The 17,599-nt window shown below is 53.1% G+C and overlaps 7 protein-coding genes across 7 annotated transcripts; 5 read left to right on the forward strand and 2 right to left on the reverse strand.

Moving 5' to 3' along the window:
• Positions 1-471: 471 nt before the first annotated feature.
• CTAM01_14258 (uncharacterized protein) lies at positions 472-987 on the forward strand (the record flags this gene model as incomplete). The annotated part of the gene is made up of 1 exon (XM_060530259.1): positions 472-987. The coding sequence occupies one exon, from the start codon at positions 472-474 to the stop codon at positions 985-987; it is 516 nt and encodes a 171-aa protein (XP_060375168.1).
• A 676-nt stretch (positions 988-1,663) lies between these two features.
• Positions 1,664-2,144, forward strand: CTAM01_14259 (uncharacterized protein; the record flags this gene model as incomplete). Its single annotated transcript, XM_060530260.1, has 2 exons — positions 1,664-1,897; positions 1,983-2,144. The coding sequence occupies 2 exons, from the start codon at positions 1,664-1,666 to the stop codon at positions 2,142-2,144; spliced, it is 396 nt and encodes a 131-aa protein (XP_060375169.1).
• A 1,946-nt stretch (positions 2,145-4,090) lies between these two features.
• On the forward strand, positions 4,091-4,912 carry CTAM01_14260 (uncharacterized protein; the record flags this gene model as incomplete). Its single annotated transcript, XM_060530261.1, has 1 exon — positions 4,091-4,912. One exon carries the CDS (start codon positions 4,091-4,093, stop codon positions 4,910-4,912), a length of 822 nt encoding a protein of 273 aa, XP_060375170.1.
• Positions 4,913-6,167: 1,255 nt separating this feature from the next.
• On the forward strand, positions 6,168-6,614 carry CTAM01_14261 (uncharacterized protein; the record flags this gene model as incomplete). The annotated part of the gene is made up of 1 exon (XM_060530262.1): positions 6,168-6,614. One exon carries the CDS (start codon positions 6,168-6,170, stop codon positions 6,612-6,614), a length of 447 nt encoding a protein of 148 aa, XP_060375171.1.
• A 52-nt stretch (positions 6,615-6,666) lies between these two features.
• Positions 6,667-9,549, forward strand: CTAM01_14262 (vacuolar protein sorting-associated protein 35; the record flags this gene model as incomplete). Its single annotated transcript, XM_060530263.1, has 4 exons — positions 6,667-6,803; positions 6,912-9,129; positions 9,181-9,327; positions 9,385-9,549. 4 exons carry the CDS (start codon positions 6,667-6,669, stop codon positions 9,547-9,549), a joined length of 2,667 nt encoding a protein of 888 aa, XP_060375172.1.
• Positions 9,550-10,519: 970 nt separating this feature from the next.
• On the reverse strand, positions 10,520-13,325 carry CTAM01_14263 (PA domain-containing protein; the record flags this gene model as incomplete). The annotated part of the gene is made up of 2 exons (XM_060530264.1): positions 10,520-10,726; positions 10,800-13,325. 2 exons carry the CDS (start codon positions 13,323-13,325, stop codon positions 10,520-10,522), a joined length of 2,733 nt encoding a protein of 910 aa, XP_060375173.1.
• Positions 13,326-16,696: 3,371 nt separating this feature from the next.
• On the reverse strand, positions 16,697-17,277 carry CTAM01_14264 (uncharacterized protein; the record flags this gene model as incomplete). The annotated part of the gene is made up of 3 exons (XM_060530265.1): positions 16,697-16,926; positions 17,068-17,116; positions 17,200-17,277. The coding sequence occupies 3 exons, from the start codon at positions 17,275-17,277 to the stop codon at positions 16,697-16,699; spliced, it is 357 nt and encodes a 118-aa protein (XP_060375174.1).
• Positions 17,278-17,599: the final 322 nt, after the last annotated feature.

Raw genomic sequence — 17,599 nt, forward strand, 5'->3', positions numbered from 1 at the left:
CCGACAGTTTTACGGCGAGAGGAGTTAGTTTCTGAGACAATATGGCGGGAGCGAAGGGGTTCGGCATGTGTTCACAGTCATGGTCTCTCCATGAGCCTACTAGGACGGCAGGGGCTCCATGGGTAGCATAGGTGAGTCGTGACTGTTGATCAACTTCGTCATTCCTCGATGGGTCTCCGATCTGTCTGCCATGTTTCTCGGGCTCTTTCTTGGCCAACTCTAGGGCAAGACCTTTCAGCTGTAAAGAGGGGGGAGGGGGAAGGGGAGAGTATATACCTGCAGTACTCCTTGAGTACCATATATGCTCATGTGCCGACTTACACGCTCGTCTCAGCCTTTCCACCCAAGCACTCCGTCCTTTGGGCTGAAGAACAACCGCTCTCTCCTTCCTTCCCCAAGCGAAATTTTCCTCTCCTCAGGGCTATAGAAAATCACTTCAGTAACACTCTTCGGGGCGCTCTCTCTCTCGCAATGTTTCCACACCTCCAGTCATGCAGACGCAAAAGCGTCTTCTCAACCTTCCTCCTCCTCTTCTTCCTCCTAGCCCTCCTAGTCAACTGCACCCTCGCGACACCATCTCCGACCACAGAGCAAGCTCTCGACAAACAAGCAAGAGATACGACGATCCTAGAGGACCTCTCATACCTCGCCATTGCAGCCGATACATCCTGCGAGGGGTCCGAGGGCCAGTACAACTGTCTCTCGGACAGATTCCAATACTGCCTCAACGGGACGTGGAGCGACGTTACCGCGTGCACCGAGAACAGCGAAAAGGCTGCCGAATCATCGTCTCTCTGCACGCCTATTGGGAGGACGGATACCATTGATTTCAACGGAGAGTGTGAAATCAGCGCCGCTTGGGGATGGGGGAATGGTGGCGGTGGTTGGGGCGGCGGTAGGGGGTATTACGGTGCTGGAGAGAGGGTTGAGGTGTCAAAGTGGGTTTGGTCTTTTGTTGGTATGGTGTTCGTCTTGGGTGCGTGGTGAAGCTCAGGCCGATGAACATTCAGTCACCGGTGTCCCAGGCAAGGGAATAAGAAAACGAAGGGTAGGATGGACAGGGACATTGGTGTACATTCGAACTTTTCTTCTGTCGAGGGGATTACACATCAACAAGGCGATTGGTACATTTTCTTTGCACAGACGAGGTTTTCTCATGGGACCATCGGGTGAGGCGTTCCTTTTGTAATAATACCAGCTTATCTCTAGGCTTTACAGCAATACGCGGCTTCTTCAAAAGATGTTCAAAAACATATGACATATGTAGTCTATCTCTAGGGGTGTGCAACAACTGGTCATCCTGACATACCGGTATGCTCAACTACGCTTCATGAGATATTCTCAAACAGATAAGAATTAGCTTCCTGGATAAGAAAAAGCGTTGAGGCTGACATCAACCCATGCGGCAACCCGGATCCGAAGGTCCACAGATCAACAAGAGCCACGAGCCAACTTTGCGCTATCGTGACGTCACCCCTTGGCGCATCACAAGACCAGGTTCAAGGAAGCTAACGACCAACCTCTCTCGATATAAATTCCGAAGATGGTTTAATGAACTTGTATATCATATCTACTTGAAGTGTTACCAAATACTCACATAACTCGGCTCATTAACCAGCCATAAGAAACCAACGTCTACCAAAGCTTGAACGCAACCATCACCATGGCCACACACACGAATTCCGAAGTTCTCAACGCCGAGACCGCGGGTACCGCAAACACGTACGAGACCCCCAATGTGAATACCGCAACCTCCCACACTACGACAACCGACAAGATTCCAGCAGCGCACTCGACCTCCAGAGCCGCCACAAGCACCATCGGCGGCGGCGATGCGCCGACGACGCGTAGCGGTGGCATTGGGCAGCAGATTAAGGGTGCATTTGCACAAGGACATGTGCGCAGTTTCTACGTTTATTGACACCCTCTAGTATGATCAGGGGACTGTTGCTGAATATGCGATGCTGATGACTGTGTTACAGGGAATGGGAGAGGTGATTCGTGGAAAGTTCAACTCTGCTGTTGACACCGCGGCTGGCGACTCGCAGGGCATGGCCAAGAACAAGAACATCACTACTGGTGGTGAGAGGGAGTTTGCGACAAAGGACTTTGTTAAGAAGGGGACATTGGACAAGGCTTTGTGAGGTATTTGTTTGGAGAGGATGTGTTTTATGTATGATGAGTGTTGTTGGTGGAGGGCTTGAATGATACCAACTTGCTTGAGATTTCTTCCGTATTTATTTCATCGATTCCCACTACGCTGCGGCCACCAGTATCTATACAATGAATGGTTGAAGCTCCGATTTGAAGATCTGCCATGTCAGATCTGCATCTCCTAAGCTCCCAAGGGTGGGATATGAGTTACGTTCGAGAGGTTGAGTCGTAATGCTGACTTTTGTGTTTCTCATTCAGATTATTCTTGCTTCTGGAATGACCAAAGAGGCCAGCAAGTGCCATAACATGAATGAACGTCATAGGCCGAGTAGGGTCAGACCCCTCTAGGGAATCATACGTACTAACTGCCAGACACGTGGTGAGTCGTGAGCCAAAGTTGCGTTTTGACATGGGAGCTGAACTAAGCTGGGTAAGATGGCAAAGGATACAGGGTACGCATATACATTTTGCGCCTCCGGACAGTAGAGTTTGTTGGAATCATCTGCCTCCAATACAGAGTTGAAACCTCTATGAAGCTCAGAAAGTCGAAGAATGGTCGATTATAGTTGGCAGACTGGGTCTGGCTGTCAGTCTTGGAAATGGTCGGGTTTATTTATCTAGTAAGAAATTCCGTAAACAAGCTGTCATCTCCTCCACAGATATACTAGTCATCGGGAGTACTCGGAATTTCGCAATGTGGAATGCTATCGTAGCGCGGAAGGGAGCTGGGAAGTTGTTTCGGCAAGCATGTAGCCAATCGTTAGATAGAAAATGGCACCGGGATTGGCGTTTTGACGATAATTCTTGTAGAAAGATTGCTGATTCCATCGTGAGTATTAAGTTGAGGTGCTTTGTGAAAGGCAGCCGGCGGGTATCGGACCCCAGGAGCGGAGGTGTCCCGGTGGCCCCCGCGATTCTAGGAATGTGGAGCCCCGTGGTGATCCGCGAAGCCGTCAGCGCTGGTCCGAAACAAGGACCGAGGCATTGGTTTGCGGACAGCGTTGGTCAAGAACAGATACGATATTAGTCTGGACACCCCATAAGTTGTACTAGTGAAGAAGGATTGCTTATCATCCTCGCGAAGAGTCAGCCGGTAAGCAGCCAGTGGAGCATTGCATAATGTTTGCTACATATTGCAGTGCTGATTGTACAAGTTGCATTCACGCTGGTTCGGCTGGTTTAAGCAGCTGTTGGCCTGCTGGTGAATCTCCGTTGTGCAGGGTGAAATAGCTGCCACACCCACTCTCCAACGAGGGACTCCGACTGCCCAAGCAATGGAACCTCCAAGGGGGAGGTAGGTGAGGTCCATTGGTAAGGTGAGATGAGGTCGGAGAGATCCACACCTCCCCCCAATGGCCCCAACAAGGGGACCTTGACGGCCAAGGTCGGGCCCCGCGTGTGCATGCGGCACAGCGGTTGGATGTTCACACTGCAACTGCAACTGCGACGAAGTTCTGCTCATCAAAAGAAAGGAAAAGAGTCATTGGCCGATGGGATGTTTCCGACTCGGGGGAAGGACCACTTGGGCAGTTAGAGGCAGAAGCAAGTGCCAATATCAGTCACTAGGAAGGCACCTTGATGGACCCCTCTCCTTGGCTGCTTCTCGGAACGCGTGGGTGTACCAATTCGGAAAGACATGTCAAAGGAAGTCACGCTCACCTTCCACCTTCGCAGGGGCACTTGCCGTACCTTACACGATGCCATAAGACCAGCTGATGACCCTCTTTCCGCCTCTGGTATTTTCCAATTCCGCCTGTTTTCTCTTCTATTCCGACTCTGTTACTCTTCTGCATCTTCATTCATCGTTTCTGTGCTGTGTTCAAACCTCCAGACACCAGTTCCATTCATCCGAGAAGCGTCCCCGTCCAACCCACCCGAGTTCCGACCCCAGATTCTGACCCCAAGTTCCCACACCTCGTAACCCCACGATTCCATCATGGACGAAGAGCAATCCCCCTTGATGCGGATCCCCGCCGAAATCCGCATCATGATTTACGAATACCTCCTCGACGACGCTGGTGAAAGAAGACTCGCCGTCCGCAATAAGGCAATGCATCAGCTGCACAACGGCGCCCTGAGCACCTACCGCCGCACCTCATACCGCATCATCGAGAGGTCCTTTCACAGGCAATGCTTCTTGACGACGTACGCGCATCACCACCCGGCTAGCCCCAAGTCTATAATGCACCCCGAAATAATGGCCGTCAACCGCCGCATCCACCGTGAGACGAGTCACCTTCTTTACGGCCGCCCACACGGCTTCGATTTCGGTAGCGACGTTGAGGCTGTGGTGCCCTTCCTCAAAGACCTGACGCCCTCTTCTCGATCTGCTATCCAGGAGCTTACCATCCGCAAGGACGGGCCTGTGATGCACTGCAATAGTGAGAGTGACCGGCTGGACTGGGCTACCATGTGCACCTACCTCCGCCGGCTGGATAAGGCGATACCTAGGCTGCGTATCATCGTGGAGGGCGGAAGACCAACGGCGGCGTGGGAGGGGCCGCAGGTGCTGAGCGTCTCAGATCTGAGGTTGCTGGCGCTCATTAAGCACGATAGCATGGAGTGGGTCGCTGAGCTGGCCAAGGTCGAGGGGATTGAGCAGCTGGAGATTGTGCCGAGGATACGACATCTCCCTGCGCCCGGCACGACGGCAACACTGTTGTTTGCTGCATTTTCAGCGTCAATTGACACGGCGCTTGTTGAGTATCTCCAGACGGACTGTGGGCTTCCTGCTACGGCTGTGTCCCTCACAGCTTGAGACCATTGGGAGGTAGTGGATGTTGGATATTCTCGGCTGCTTTTTCGGCCTTCCCACTCGGGAAATCGGGTGAGTATAGACACGAGCCCACTGATTGCGGGGATGGAGCAAAAATGGAGAGTATGCGGAGTACTGTCTGAATTTGGATGGCGTTTTGTTGGAGAAAGGGGTTCACGAACACACATATCCTGCATGATGCAGCAATGGCACACGGGTAGGGAGTAAGCACACGGTATGGTATTATCTGAGGTGGGTGAAGATGCGAATTGACAGAGGGGCATCCTGAATGTAGGGATATATTGCACAAGCATGTGACAGTGTACGAATCAGCTGCTGAGAGAACCTCAAACGAATCAATGAACTGACGCATGGCATATGAGAGGGACTGTTGTTCTTTGGTGATGTTATCGTTGCTTCTGACCGTTGTGATCATCAAGAGGTCAGGTTGGTTGTGTGCTGTTGAGAGGCGGAGATCGGGTTGAGCCCACAGGCTGATGCAGCCAAGGCGGGGGGCGCTGGCCGGAACTCTGGCCTGTAATACCGCGACCCTTGGTCCAAGACAGAACTTTTGCTTCCAACGCGCCAACGTTTGTTCGAGATCCTGGTCAAACTTCCTTGCGCAGTCCAGAGTCCGTAGTCCAGAGTCGAGGCTCGAGTGGCAAGAGTTTCCACTACCTTGGATAGGGAGAAGTAGGCTCGTTGGCCTAAGTAAGAAAGAGAATATCCAATATGTAGCAGAAGTTGACCGGGTACAGAGGAAGGATTACTTGAGTGAGTCGCCCTGGATTCCTTCCGGCTAAGGATACTACTACATGATTGAAGCCTGCTTGCTTTATCGCGTCGGCTATGGGTGGAATTACTTTGATTGCGTAGTACTTTCACCTTCGAGTGTGCAACCGGACTGAGGCATACGGAGAGTGCAATGTGATGAACAGAGAGGCATACTACGGGGAGAAGCCATACGCAGCTCAGCCTGGAGAATAAAGACACTCTACTGACATCAACGAAAGGGGGACGACTCCCCCAATCACCACCTAGGAGGGTGGTACCGACGAGTACCAATCCCTGTCTAAGCACGCCGAGCCTCAAATTCACTGCGTTTTTAACCCATCCAAAGGGTTCAATTGAACCATGGAGAAAAGACTACTACGTATGTAGTACTCCAAATTTGAGTCTCGCTTTCACTGCATTTTCAACCGGTCCCATGGAATGAATCCCTGAGGCGTGTTTCCCTCTTATCTTATCGCCCTTTTCGATGGATGAGGTCTTACATAATACCGCCTTACATAATCACTCCTCCAGGCAGCTCGATTCTCCGACTTCCCACTGGCGGGCACGTCACAGGCAAGTCGCAAGAGAATGGAAAGGGACAGTCTCCACTTCTCGTCCACGCCAGCCAGTGTCTGGCCTTCACTCCACTGCTCCAGCCACGGCTCAGTCCACCGAGCTCGCATCGCACAGCACCGCAGCACTGCCTAGTCGGTCCTTAGCACTCGCCTCGAGCCAGCTTAACCTGACGGGACTCCATCGTCAGCCTTCCAACGAACCCCCCGGGACCTCACCTCGCAACCCTTTTCGCAGCCGCGTGCGCCGACGACACACCTCCGACATCTGCGCCCTCATCCATCGCGCAATTATTCCGACTGCAATCGATCCACTCCGACTCTGTCGTTTGTCCTCTTCATCAATGAGCCACAACTGAGCATCATATACGTCGCCTCGATCGATAACTACCCCGCCGGTTCGACTTCGATATGTCTGCGACTCCTGTGCCGCCGGAAGACCAGGCACGCCTCTTGGAGGATGCCCTGGTCGCGGTGCGCCAGCAGACGGCCCTCATGCGCAAATGCCTCGACACGCCGAGCAAGCTCATGGATGCCCTCAAGTGCTGGTACGTCATCCCCGTTCCCCGGATTCCCGGGAGCTCCTAGGCAGCTTCTCTCGATGCCCCCGATAAGCTTCAATGGTTGAGACTAACAGTCCGATGCACCTCGTCCAGCTCTACCCTAGTTTCCGAGCTGCGCACGAGTAGCCTGGGCCCGAAGCAGTACTATGAGCTGTATATGGCTGTCTTTGACGCCTTGCGCTACCTCTCCGTCCATCTCCGAGAGAACCACCCCGTCAACCATCTCGCCGACCTGTACGAGCTCGTCCAGTATGCCGGTAACATTATCCCGCGTCTGTACCTCATGATCACCGTCGGCACGGCCTACATGTCCATCCCCGACGCGCCTGTCAAGGAACTCATGAAGGATATGATGGATATGAGCAGGGGCGTGCAGCATCCCATTCGCGGCCTGTTCCTCAGATATTACCTTTCCGGCCAGGCCAGAGACTACCTACCGACGGGTGACGGCGACGGTCCCGAGGGCAACTTGTCCGACTCGATCAACTTCATACTCACCAACTTTGTCGAGATGAACAAGCTCTGGGTCCGGCTGCAACACCAAGGCCACTCCCGCGAGCGCGAACAACGGACGAGAGAGCGGAAGGAGCTCCAGCTTCTGGTTGGAAGTAATATCGTCCGATTGAGCCAACTCGTGGATCTGGAGACGTACAAGTCGGGCATTCTTGCGCCTCTGCTAGAGCAGGTTGTGCAATGCCGCGATGTCCTGGCACAGGAGTACCTGCTCGAGGTCATCACCCAGGTCTTCCCTGACGACTTCCACCTACACACTCTGGACCAATTCCTCGGAGCCGTTTCGCGCCTGAATCCCCATGTCAATGTAAAAGCCATTGTTATTGGTCTGATGGACCGCTTGTCAGATTACGCCGAACGCGAATCCAAGGATGAGGGAGAAGGGGACCGGGCTAAGCAGGAGGAGGAGGCGCTATCAGCTCTGCTGGAGAAGACGAAATTGCAGGCCGAGAAGGCATCAAGTGCGCCAGGCTCCGGTGTGGACGAGAATGGGAAGCCCCTTGACCTCGATACAAACGGTGCCGCGCACGAGAGCAGCGAAAACGAAGCCCGCGCCGCAGAGGACCTACCCCCGCCAGAAGAGCCAGCTCCTTCGATTGCCGACACTGAGGCGACTGCCGTCAACGGAGAAGGGGCTGATGCAGAGAAGGGAATCCCGGAGAACGTGCAGCTCTACGAGATTTTCTTCAGCCAAGTCAAAAACTTGGTGGATGCGCAGCATCTCCCTATCCCAGACACAATAGCGTTGCTCTGCTCACTGACAAACCTGGCACTCAACATTTACCCCGAGAGGCTAGACTTTGTCAACCAAATTCTTGAGTATGCCACGATCAAAGTCCGGGAAAACGCAAACAATGCCGACCTTCATTCCCCCCCGGCACAGCAAAGTCTCTTGGCCCTGCTGCAAGCGCCTCTCAACCGCTACCTCTCCATCTTCACCGCGCTCTCTCTCCCTACCTACGTTCCTCTTTTCCAGTCACAGTCGTATCCCACTCGCCGCGCCGTTGCTGGTGAAGTCGCTCGCACTCTACTCCGTGACCAGACAAGGATCTCTACCCCTAGCCAGATGGAAAATGTTTTGGAGGTCTTGAAGGTGCTCATTAAGGAGGGCTCCCAAACACCGTCTAACTACCCAGGTGTTGCACAACGCCGGGCTGTCGAGACCGACGAGACTATGGAGGAACAAGGTTGGCTGGCCAGAATTGTCCATCTCATTAATGGCGAAGACAACGACACACAATTCCGTTTATTGCAAATGACCCGCAAGGCTTACTCTGAAGGCAACGAGAGGATCCGTACGACGACACCGCCCCTCATCACTGCCTGCATGAAGCTTGCAAGACGCTTCAAGACGCGCGAACATTACGAGGACAACTGGGAGACCCAGAGCAACGCCCTCTTCAAGTTTATGCACTCTGCTCTGAGCACTCTATACACCCGTGTCAACGGAGCCGGCGCGGCGGAGCTCGCACTGCGCCTGTTCTGCGCGTCCGGTCAGACGGCTGATATGACGGGCTTTGAGGAAGTGGCCTACGAGTTCTTCGCTCAAGCCTTCACCGTCTACGAGGAGGCGATTTCGGACTCCAAGGCGCAGTTCCAAGCCGTCTGCGTTATTGCCACAGCGCTGCACCAAACAAGAAACTTTGGCAAGGAGAACTATGACACTCTCATCACCAAGTGCGCTCAGCACGGCAGCAAGCTTCTGCGAAAGCCCGACCAGTGCCGTGCTGTCTACCTCGCTAGTCACCTGTGGTGGGCCACGCCAATGGCTGTCAATGGCGAGGCCGACGAAACTGGGGTAAGTCTGGGCTACATACACAACCAACCGACATTTGCTAATCTGTTGCAGCTGTACCGCGATGGAAAGAGAGTGCTTGAGTGTCTTCAGAGAGCACTGCGCGTTGCAGATTCTTGCATGGAGACAGCGACATCGATTGAGCTGTTTGTTGAGATCCTCGACCGATACGTCTACTACTTTGAACAGCAAAACGCGGCGGTAAGCCCCCTCACTGCTTTTGTACATTGTTTTTCCCGAGTACTGACTGGGCTACAGGTCACCACCAAATACCTCAACGGCCTCATTGAGCTCATCCACTCCAATCTCGCCGGCAATCAGCAGGATTCGGCCTCGGTCGAGAACAGCAAGCGACACTTTTACCACATCCTCGAAAGTATCAAGGGGCGGCAGTACGATGGCATTGTCCTGTACCCGAAATAAGCACCGGTACTTGGAACCTGTCGACCCGTTCTTGAAGCAGACGGGAGGCACTCCTCCAATCACCACATGACGACACACTTTACGAGAGCAGGGAGAATGAAAGAAGGGATTATGGAGAGGGAACAGATGGATGTTTCTTAATTAGCGGCGACGGAAGTAGTGGCCGACACGGGTTTGTGAGAAGAACCTAGTTGAGTGAGGTTTGGAGATTGGAGCAGAAGGAAATGAGAGGGTTGCGTGTGTGTGAGAGAGAGTCAAGAAAAAACGTGTTTATACGATAAGCGCATGCAATGAATTGGAACAAGACGAAATCTGTGGATGTGGTCGTGCACAGAGAGACGGTGGAAAAGCTTTGCATGTGGCTTGTGGCCTTGATTGTATATACGTGTGTCGTGCCTTTTCTCTTCCTACCTTACCTCATTTCTAGTGAAGCGATCGAACTTCTTATCCCTCGCCACAATCGTCACGTCTTCAAAAAAAAGTGTAGGTCCGAGTCAAAAGAAGGGTGAGACAGCTTGATGATATTCATCACGACACACGGAACATCATCACGATGAAACACGGGCAAAACACAGTCTCGAATCACACGTTCCGCTACAAGATCGCGGCAGTGTTAAAGGTTTCAACTATCGTACCTTTGGGACATGAAAGAATTGCGGAACAATGGTTGTTTGTGTGGTAGAAATCCCCCCTAAACTCCTTGCAATGCCAGAAAACACAAGAACAGAGTTGGCAGCAGGCTTTCGCGGCGAGGCGCGCATAGACATACCCCAGAAGATCTTCCAAATGGAATTTTTTGAACGGAGTTGACGAAAAGAAACAAAAAAGGGAATAGGAGCAAGTGGCCCCCCTTCGTACATGTGTCTTCTTCAAATTGCATTCAAAAAAATGCGGTAAAACACACACCCCATCGTCGTATCGAAACACAGAAAAGAAAAAGCCCAACATGGGAATGGGAGTGATGGTGCGATCAGCTGCTCTCTGCAGCCTTCCCCCCCTCAGATAACGCATTTGTCGCGTTCTGGATGATGCGCGCCGTCTTCTCGACGAGCTTGTTCGCGAGCTCCCAGTTGCCGGCCTCAACGGCGTCGCGAATGGCGGCAAACGTGACGGGCTTGTTGCCGGACCAGGCTTGGGGCCCAAAGATGACGTGCTTGAACTGGGTGCGATCGGGGATCTACACATTCGTCAGCAATTGAATCAGAAAACACGGATAGCATGTCACGGAAGAGGGAAGAGATAAAACTTACACCACCACCCTGTTCAAGGTCCAGCAGCGCCGTCTCAAAGTCGGCCATGTGGTTGTTGAACTGAATGCGCTTGTCTCCCATATCGCCCGACTCCCAGCCGCCACCGCCCATGACTGTGCTCTCCCATGTCATCTCCCACATAGAGAAGCCCTTGACGTTGACCTTGGTTTCCGCAATGAGCTTCTTGAGGGGCTCCAGCGAGAATTTGTCCTGCGTACCAGCGCCCATGTGCTCGCAAAAGTTGGCCAGGTCGTTGATGTAGCGCTCGATGCGCTCGCTGTAGCCCACCATGTCGAATGGTAGAATGGGCTTGTCCGCGAGCTCTAGGATCAAGAGGCCGACAATCTGGCCCATCATGACGTGGTACGCAAATTCTGGGTCGCCGATGCGTTGAACCCATTCGTAGTTGTCGTAGCTGGATTGCGCGGGGAATCGTGCGCCCCTGAAGCCGAGATCGAGAGAGCTGGTGCCGGCAATGTTTTGGAAGGGAACCCAGTCGCCGTCCATTCCAAGCTCTTCCAGGTCACCCTCCCGCTGGTTCCACAGGTCACGGACTGTCGCATTCAGGCCCGCATCAAAGACACGATCGATTACGCGGAGGACAGCTTGCTTAAAGACGGGCGATCCCGCAGCGTGGAATTCGCTGCCTGCCACAGCAGAGTCGAGGTTGATGTAAGCAAATGCGTTTTGTCGCAATAGTTCGTCATTGTGCTCGACGAATTCGGTGGAGCCGATCATGTTGTACTCCTCGGCGTCCCACGACATGAACTCGATACTGCGCAGAGGGCGCCAACCCTTGGAGACGAGTGTGCCAAAGATGCGTGCCATCTCAATCAGCACCGCCGTGCCAGAGTGAGGCTCAGTCGCGCCAAATGACCAAGCATCCCGGTGGTTTCCAATGATGATGGACTTCTGATCCTGCTCAATGCCTTCGATTTTGCCGTACACGTTCCAGATGCCCTTCTGCTCAACAACGTCGTTGTCGTTCTTGAGTCGTACAATGGGCGAAGAAAGGTTGCCAGTCCACCACTCCGCGATATCAGGAACACCTCCCGCCCATTCCTTCGGCACTTGCTCACCATGGCCCTTGAGATGCTGTAGTAGAATCTGTGCGTCACGCCACGCGAGGGGCAGACTGGGGATCTTGGTCAGACCCTTGCTCTCATCGGGCTTCATACGCGGCAGGTTCTTCTTGCTCTCCCAGCCAGGAGTCAGGGGGTCACCAAGGACCCAGTTCGACAGCGCAACGGAGCCTCTCTGAACACCATCGGCGGGCATGAAGCGGCCATTGGGTGCTACATCGCCCAATCTAAATCCGTCATCAGCTGGATCGCTGTACACGATGCAGCCTGCAAAGCCGGCATCCTCTGCTGCCTTGACTTTGAGGGCCAAATTCGCCTGGGTGCCATAATAACGAACAAGAGCAATCGCGCCCTTGGTGTCGATCCCATGATCCGCAAGCTTCTTGTAATCCGACCTCGCGCCATAGTTGGCATAGATCAAAGGTCCTTTAACATCTCCTGACTTGGATAGTCCGTGGAACACAAACGTCTGGTGTCCAGCTGCTTCTCCTCCGATTTCCTCTTCTTCCAGCTTCGCTGACCACTTCGGCTTCCCGTCGTCGCCAATAATCTCCACAGCGCGTCCTCCGGCCTTCGGATAGTTCATGTACACGTAGTATTCGTCAACGTTGACGTAATCCAGCCCGGCTCTGGTGAACATGGACTCGACGTCCATAGCCAGAGCGTAGTCGCCCTCAGTTCCTGCCATGTGGGCGTATTTTGTGTAATGAGCTACCGATGCCTTCAGCCGGCGGCCCTCGACATTTTGCTGCACGTACAAGCGTACATCCTCGGGGTTGAAGCGCAGTCCGCCGTTCATGCGCCTAGCCATGCTCGTGAAAAGATCGCTCATGAAAAGTGCGTAAAGAATGCCCATGACGAACACAACAGCAAACACCCGGGCAAAAATGATAATGGCCGTCCGCGCCTTGTCCTTGTCCCATTGCGGGAAAGTGAATCGCGGTCTCGTCGTCGTCGCATTCGCCTCGTTCGGATTGTTGGGGTTGTCGGCCGAGCCCGAGGGCAGTCGAATTGTTGGACGCAAATTTGGCATCCGCCATCGCCAAGACCACTTCCAGCGTGACAAGGAGAGGGCGAATGGTATCCGTTTCCCCCATATTGACGGGCGCGATCTGTCCTCTGCATCCCCCATTTCGAGCTCTTGCATCTCCCGGCGCACATATGCCGTTTCGTCTCCGTCATCGTCGCTGCCCCATGAGCTATCTTCGTCATCTGTTTCGACTGTTGGCGGCCTATACCCGTTTGGGCGACGTGATGAAGTTGCGAGGCCATTTCTATTCAGCAGCGACTGCGACTCAGTCTCGGCCTGGGAGCGATCGTCTAGCGGAGAGCGCGGGGGTTGCTGCCATTCTGAGGGGTCGGCCGGGCCGCTTGTGGCGAGAGCTTCATCGTAACTTGGGATGGGGGGTACAGATTCGTACCGGTGATCGCGATCCGACGGCATCGTTGCGGTAGTCGCCGGTCAGGAACGAGAATCAGGGGGGCGATGTGTCAAAGGGACGTCGATCAAAGGCGTCTATCGGCATCCATATAGCAGCGAAGGGAAAACGAGCGGTATCGAGTCGGTCGGGTGAGGGCGGAGATGAAGGGAAAAGGAGTGTTGGAAAGGCGCAGCAACACACGACGCTATCGAAATACTATGACGGAAGAGAAAGGGGTCCCATGGATGCTGCTCGGGAGCAAACAGACATTGACCGGATCGACAGGACTAAGAGAAGCTGGATGGTGAGGCTAGTCGCGATGTCGATTCGGCTGGCAACAACAAAGCTCGATGGAGGTTGAATTGACTCTGCGGCTGGCGATGTCGAAACACGAAGGTTCGTGATTTGGCATGGATGAACATGGAGGTGCTACAGTCCCGGCTTCCGTGCGGCAGTGAGCCGGTCCCCAGGCAGTTCCAGTCCCAGTGAGTGCAGCCGCAATTTAGTGAGCCTGTCCACTGCAGAGTCCCCTACTCTGCCAAGGCTGTCCAATCAAGATTGACGAGTGTCTTTCTGGGCAGTGAATTCCTGCTTACGTGCACGTAGGTCCCTCCTGCTTACCTAAGGCAGCTTACGCGGATTCGCCAAAAAATGGAAACCGCGGGATGCCCATACGGATATCACGATACGAGGGACCCGGGGAGGTAAGATAGCCGGATAACGGAGGATCCGTTTACATAAGCGGGACCTCTATAGACCCGATTATGTCATCTGCACAGCCACTCTTGGCCCCCCTTGGCTGTCACTTTTCTGCAGATTGCACTGCATCTTTGATTCCGACTCCGTCTCTCGATTACAACTCCCACCCCTCCCCTCCTCGTCTCTCTCTTCTTCCCTTCTCCCCTTGCAAGTCTCGAGTGAGGAGGATATCCCTGCTGCCTCCTTTCTGATGACGAGACTCCCCACTCATCCCCCCTGCTCTCCACCGACGGCCACCTGTTCCCAATTTCAATGTGACCCAACAAACCCCTGTGTGCATTTGTGCTCCATCTTCCAAAACGAAGCTCTTCGGGACTTCTCGCACGGGTTTCAGGTCGGCCCGGGCCCCGGATCGGCGCCCAAGAAGCGGGAGAATCTGCCGTGGCTGACCCCCGGCGATTCATCCAGCCGTCCCCGGATTCAGAGATATCACGGATATGGCAAGTGTGGATAGCAAGAGACGATTTGTGACTTTGATCCCATAGTCGGATATGATTAGGCGTTGACATCTTGGAGGTGCTGATAGCTTGCTCCGGGCTAGCAATACCCGGAGTTCATGCTCTACTTGCATCTTTAGTCAGTAGTCAAATATCTAGGCTAGCCTTCTTCTTTGTGCTAGACCTGTGGACTGACCTTCCGCTTACACCTTCTGCTGTTCTGACCTTCGCAGTTTTTTCCCCATCTTGTTACGGAGGGCATTAGCACCATTGTGAGCGCTGGGAATCAGTCATGATTCTTCCTCGTAAGTCTGCACCTGGAACTACTAACATATGCGATCAGCTAGGCTTCGTGAGCACTTCCCATTCTCTCCTCGCACCGCCATCGCCTGACGAATCCAAACCTTACCCCGAAGCTTCCCAGCCAGATTATACGAAACGTCCCGATGCCGACATAAGCGCAGGTCTCTCATGATCTTGCGTGACAACCTTCCCGATACCTACGTCGCTCGATTTCGAAGCAATCACCAACTCTTACCAATACACCCCAGAACTCTACAATCCGAATACAAATTCCCTCGAATGTATGTCCATTAATCCATAACCTACTGCTAGCATTTTGCGGCACCCTAGAACAGTCGCTTTGTTATCGAATGTCTAATGCTTGCGCGATTTCGTGTGCAATTGGGCCACCCAGATCGCTATAACCTTTCGTCCGACCCGGAGTTTGCATCTCGCTTTCTGGAAACCATCAGTCATGGCTGTTTCCTTCAATAGGCCTCCATTAGACTTTGGCCACTACTGCATGGCGTTTGTGTGACTTTCTAGAAGCGTATTTGCTGGCGACACAAACGATCCCTTCTAGGAATTGGGAACTGATGATCGTGACACCAAAACACTCAATACTGTACGCAAACGAACATAAGATCGCGAGGTCTCCATGCCATCTATTAGTCATAGTCTTTCGTCCGATTTTGGGTCAACAACGTAGGCTCGATTGGACTGACTTTGTGTGGCTGATCTCGTGCGACACCATCAGTTCGAGGCTGCCGCCATGCCATTCTAAGCGACTGGTTGTTTGTTCTGTCGTAAGAGAAACGGCAGTCGACTGTTGCCATCTACGCTTCCTCTTCGCCTCTTTCTTGCTGACTTTGACATGGACGAATGCTACTTGTTTGCTCAAATCTATCCATGTGTTGCCTGGCATTCGTCGTCGCGCCGTTATCCAAAGGAATGCTGTTGGTCCACGGCCTTTGGAGGACTCCGTCTCCTCGCAGTAACCGATTTCGGAGCAGTCCGATGCAAATTTTGGCTACGGGAAAACAAAGAAATGCCATGTTCTGATGTCTTCAGCAGCTAGTCTGTCAGCTCGAGCCCCGAATTGCCCAGTCCATATGCTCTAAAAGACCGTTTTCGAGTCGTTTGGCCTACTGAAACCAAAAAAAAAAAAAAAAAAAACCGTGACAATCGCATGCTGGTGCGCCTGCTAGGCGCTCTTTTCTAGTGTGTTGTCCTGGCGGCGCTATCGTCATCGGCATTCTTGGGGTCCATTGTCCATCACACAGAGTCTTCACCACGTTGGTAATCAGAGCCCGATTCAAATTCACATGCAAGCTAGGCTAGCTTAAATAGCGAGTCACTGCTGATATGTCTTGGGTAATAATTGCGCGAAGAGAAGTAGCACTGAAAACACACTACTTTGCACCATCCCGTGGTCTCCGTTGAAGCTTTCTAGCGAATGTCGCTAAATAATATGGCCCTCCACCCTTGGTCAACGAGAGCGCGCTCTATCTCTCTCACATTGACGGCCTCGCTTCGTATTAGCTCTGATGGCAGCATGGAGACATTGCAACGGCCGGGCTAAGGTCTGCCATGGTCAGTTTGCATCGTGAATCAAAGCGATGAAGTCTGCGTTTGACCAAGTTAAAGATAACAGCATGGTCGTCTAGGTCATTTCAGCCTGAGTAGTACCTACAATCCAAGTCTGTCCCGAAACTGCAACTCCGATTGCTCATTGCTGCCGAGGTCTATTACGTGCGCAGTGATAACCACCGCATCATTCGTTTTCGCTCAACCTAAGCGAGTGAACAAACACAGCCCTTCCTTCATGATTCCATAGTTCAACAATCCCGAAGCAATACCAATGATCAAACGCCGTTCGTGCCCAGAAAGATTTACAAACTGCTGTCGGAGCCCGCTCATACCCTAACACCCTTTACGATCGCCATCTGAACCGTATCATTGCTCATCAAACACGCCAGCTCCAGCGTAATCGCATGGTGAAAGTACGCTGCCATCGTGCCCGGGTGACAGCCCGCCTCGTTCCTCGCGGACTCGGCCACAAGTTCCGGCAGCGTGTGCCCCAGCCCAAGACGCCCGATAATCAGTTGATTCGCTTGGATAACCAGCGGCACGTCGGGATACCAATCTGTCCCAGAAACCCCGAGGGGTTTCCTCAATCGTCAGCGAAATCGTTGCCCAATTTGGGCAGAGAATTGGACCACTTTGCCGAGCGACTTCGCCCGCGTGCTTCTGTCTCGGCCGGCCCGGCTTGCATGTATCGACGAACCTCGGTCAAAGATGAAATGTCTCCTGCCAAAGCCGTTAGCATATGCTTCCTGCAGCTGTTCTCTTCTTTCTCGCAAGTCCAAGCCTCGGACGAGAGAAAATCGGGGGAGTGCGTCTTTGCTCACGCTTCCTGCGTCCCCGACGACGCTGAACCCGTCGACGCGCTCGAGCGGCTTGAACCGCTGCAGCTGCTCTGTGCCCTGCCTCGCATGTTTGATGATTCCATGTCAATTCACGTTTTCTGCACACGCGCGACGATCATTGCAGAAATACTGCTCTTCTTCACAAACACCCGCCCAACAAAAGTCTGGGGAAAAACGCCTCATTCATATATCTATCTCTCCTAGTTATTTTTTATTCTGCTCACTGCGATAGATGTGGCGTCGTGCAAAACAATCGACTGTGAGCGCGTTTGAGCAGGTAATCGCCTAATCAGGAAAGGAGCCCTTTTTTTTTTTTTGCTCTCTCTATTCAACTCAACGCTCTCCAACGTTAGTTGCCATTATTTGCTCAACTCAAACAGTATTGATTGG

This window comes from Colletotrichum tamarilloi, assembly GCF_030869305.1.
Source record: "Colletotrichum tamarilloi strain Tom-12 chromosome Unknown Scaffold_117.1, whole genome shotgun sequence".
NCBI classification, from domain to species: domain Eukaryota; kingdom Fungi; phylum Ascomycota; class Sordariomycetes; order Glomerellales; family Glomerellaceae; genus Colletotrichum; species Colletotrichum tamarilloi.